At 35.3% G+C, this 4,224-nt stretch overlaps 1 protein-coding gene across 1 annotated transcript; it reads left to right on the top strand.

Annotated features, from left to right (window-relative positions):
• Positions 1-905: 905 nt before the first annotated feature.
• LOC124367192 (gustatory and pheromone receptor 32a-like) lies at positions 906-1,928 on the top strand. The gene has a single exon (XM_046823844.1). The coding sequence runs from the start codon at positions 906-908 to the stop codon at positions 1,926-1,928; it is 1,023 nt and encodes a 340-aa protein (XP_046679800.1).
• The last annotated feature ends 2,296 nt before the right edge of the window (positions 1,929-4,224 follow it).

The following is a 4,224-nucleotide window of genomic DNA, read 5'->3' on the forward strand; positions in this document are numbered from 1 at the left end:
CTCATTTCTTTATTGTGCAGAGGGTGGACTAAAGCAAGTTTTAGTGAGTTAAGAAATTCATCAACAGAAATAGATAAATTAATTAAACAAGCAAGTGGGGAAGAAAACAAATTATGGATCTGCCTGAAAAGCTTAGACGAAAACCCATTACCTTCCACAAGTTGGCTTAGGTTTTAAACTAAGTATTACACGCAATAACTCTTGCTCTGTGGTGGAGGACAAGAATGCGTTACGTAGACAAGAATACGTTCTATGATGTTGCATGTCTAAACATGGAATTTGTCAGAGCGTTGTTCAAGCCTATCATTCAGTAGGCAGGCACAATTTATCTATTGTTTGCCAAGGGATGTAAAAGTTTCTTTGTCACAAGATTATCTGTCTTTCTATCTATTAATATTAAGATGAATTTTAGACTTGCAATATTTTATGGAATCTCAGCAAAGACTGTTACGCTACACGTGGTGTGACGTAATCATACCTTGCATAAAAATGTGTAATGTAATCAGGCAGAACCTAGGATCTATAAACTCATCACATTAAAGCAATATAAAACGACAAGCAATCTTGTTACATAGTGAGATTGACTAAACAACAGTTATTACATTATTATAGCAATAAATCAATAGCAGTGTATGTACCAATGTTACTAAGCAACATTACTTGTTATTGTTCCTACGGCTACATTCGGAAAGTTCCATCACGAAAAGTTAGCCACTTTGTCCAGTTAGTGGTTTATGTCAGATCGAATAATGAATTCTATTCCTAAAGAAGTAATTAACTTTAGCCAGGTCTTTAGTGGATTCCCATTTGAATTTTCCTCGGGTTCAAAAGATAAAAAAGGAAAACTTCAGTTTTCCAACAAAGTTTTCTTATGGGGTATTGTTTTCAATGTAATCCAGATAATGATGACGATATTGGGGATGTGGACGGACTACAAAGAAAAGCTTGCTGGGCGTCCAGTAAGGATGATAAGTGACAATGCATACCTAATAATACTTCTAGACCTTCTCCCTCTCAATTTGATGTCAGCAGTCGTGTTCTTCAGCTGCTCATGGAAATATCAGCGGTTCCTAAATGTCCTTGACATTCTGAAGAAGGTTGACCGACGTCTTCAGCAGGACGTATCAGACCAGAAGGCAAAAGTAAAAGTAATTTTCATCTGCATTGTCATTGTATTGCTCATAGTGAGTAACAGTGTGTTGGCATACATATCGCCACTAAGGGAAGGCAATATCACATCGCTTTGCTACACACCTACACATATCATGTACTTTGCTCAAGCTGCTCTATTCCTCCACTTTACACAAGTTGCTCAAAGTGTTGCCGCAAGGTTTAGGACCATAAACGGTAGTATAAAAAAGGAATTGGTCAGGAACAGACATGAACAATTAATCGGACGATTTGCTCCAAGGGTCAGTGCCTCTCAAAGTACCAGAGACCTCTCTTCCACCTACAAAGTCAAGTCCCTCATGGACTCCTACTGGCTTTTGTGTGAAGCGGTTCAACAAGCCAATATCTTCTACGGAGATCAGCTGATAGCCACTTTCCTCAGTTCATTTTTTCATGTCACAACCACTCTTTACTATTTCTTCTTCTTAATAATTAACGGTTTAACTATGGTTGCCATTGTCGACGGAGCTTGGATTGTCGTCCATGTTGCCCACTTGGTTCTGTTGACCCGTCCAAGCACAATAATGACACAGCTGGCCGATGAGACGGCATCTGTGATCTGCAAGTTGATGAACATGAATTTGGACCCACCTCTGGTGGAATTGCTTGAAGAGGCTTTACTGCTACTGAGGAAACATAACGCGAGATTTTCAGCTCTTGGATTTTTCCCCATTCACAATTCTACCTTGACTGGCATGGCAGGAGCCATAACCACTTATGTGGTTGTATTGATCCAGTTTCACGCTTTAAAAGACTAAGCACCGTATAAAAACCAACCAGAAAAGTTTAATGTTTGTATATGTTTCTTTTATTTTTGTTAGACGATTTTCAGAAATCTTTAAGAATTCCTCAGTACCCTCGTTATGTAATCATAACTAACCCACGACTTTTTGTTTATTTGGCTTGTAAATATATTTAAATAAATAATTAATAAAAAATATATCTCTTCAAAATTCTAATTTAGAATAACGCTGGTGGTCCTCTTGAAAGTTTTTAATATGAAAAGTTGAAAGTCTATGGTTGCGTAGTTCCGATAAAGTAGTGAAGGTTGGGTCCCATCACAATCCATACCCTTCACACCAAGATTTTCCAAAAGTGATTGAAAGGGAAATACTGATTATATGGTTCTTGCAGCCAAATAAACGTTAGAATGTTGGTCCCCAAGCACTATTTTTAAACTGGATAAAACAAATTTGTACCAGTTCCATTATTTAAAACTATCCAATAAACCTGTCAATTAGAGGAGAATGATTAGGTAGCAGGAAACATAAATGGTACTGCGCAGACATTTCTTTGTCCAAAGACGTCTTGCTCCTAAGTCTGTATCTCTAAAATATTGGTTGAAGTGAATTTTGATGGTAAGGTACTAAACAGAATCATTAATCTTTAGCTACTCAAAAATTTGGGACATGAAAATAAATCTAGATTTATAAATTATCAGGTTTAAAATTTAGTTGATTTTACCTAAAATTGTATGATGAAGTGGGCAAAATAAATATAACACAAAAAACTAAACATGAATGAAACAGGTTTTAATTAATTAAGACATTATTTAAAAGTTGTTATATTATTATATTTCTGAGTGATTTCTATCATATTTATAATAAACGATACATAATGATTTTTGAAATATTCCAACACTCAGAATAATAACTGTTACATTTATTGATAGATCATTAAATTTATTTTAAAGTTTGAGGTTGTAAATTGGAATGCTACAAGTGTTGTAACATAAAATATAAAAAATAAATTATGATTAAGTTACACATATCAACAGAATTTCAATTCCCAGGAAGAGAATTAACAATCTCTGTTTATCAACACTGGTTATTAAACATATATTTGGTCTCTTTACTGTCAATTTACTAGTTATGCAGAGATAAAAATATAAAATATTTGGGTACTTTGGGATTATACCGACCACACCCAGACATGAATCGTTATTTCACATTTCGTTTCTACTGATTACTAGATTAGCGTAGAACAATATTTCGTCAATATAAAACAGGAATTGTCTTATCGCAAACACCTCCCCATCCTCAGACAGAGGTCAAAGTCGAGCGTCTAGTAGATAACGTGATTGCAGAGTCTCGCCGCCCGTTCAGCTGGTGCATCGCTTTGTTGTACTTCCGTGTTTTACCTCTACATTTCTCCAAACACAAAAATTCAACAAAAACAAACATTTACCAAACTAAACTTTTTATTAAAAAAACACTCAAAACTTGTTTTTATTCTTGATCACATTCCGCCACCCAAAATGCGAGTGCCTCCGGCCATCAGCGCGGGCTTCGGCAGCACCTTCGGTGCTGCCCCGCGCTGATGTCGACGAAAGAAAAACATCCCTCGAGATAGTACCTATCAGTAAAATATCAAATTCTAGAGGGGCTAATCAGAAATATAAATTGAATTGTAATGGAAAGGCAATGATGTACCGTGCAAATCACGTGATGCCGCGCGGCCTGCCGTAATCAGGATTCTCGAGAAAGATAAGATAACAGCGACAACAATACCGATCACAATACCTGGAAATGCTTGTAAGTTTGTAATTTTGTAATTGAAGAGTTGTTTTTTCGTTCTATCATGTTTGTTTCTATAAATTTCTATTTTTGTGTTCTTCATACTGGTGTGGTCGGTATAATCCCAAAGTACCAATATTTGTAATATAAGATGTAAGATATAAGTATAAACAACCGATACATCTCATGTTATCCCTACTAATATTATAAATGCGATTGTAAGTTTCACGTGAAAACTACTTAACCGATTGTACTTATATTCTACATGGACATTCTTACGGTTCCTGGAATGAATATAGGCTTATTCATATTTCGAAAATACCTGCGGTCTACACCTTACTGATCTTTCAAATAGCGAAAAATCACATCTTGGTCTCTAAAATTGTGGAATATTAATTGAATGAGTCTGTATAATGTTATAACTGTTCTGTACAAACAAGGTTAATTTGTTTACATTTATAGAGAGTAATTTTCAGTAACCATATGTTTTAACGCCGATTTATATTTTAGCGATTAACAAAACCAACTATAGAACAAA

Source organism: Homalodisca vitripennis, chromosome 8, assembly GCF_021130785.1.
Source record: "Homalodisca vitripennis isolate AUS2020 chromosome 8, UT_GWSS_2.1, whole genome shotgun sequence".
Lineage (NCBI taxonomy): Eukaryota > Metazoa > Arthropoda > Insecta > Hemiptera > Cicadellidae > Homalodisca > Homalodisca vitripennis.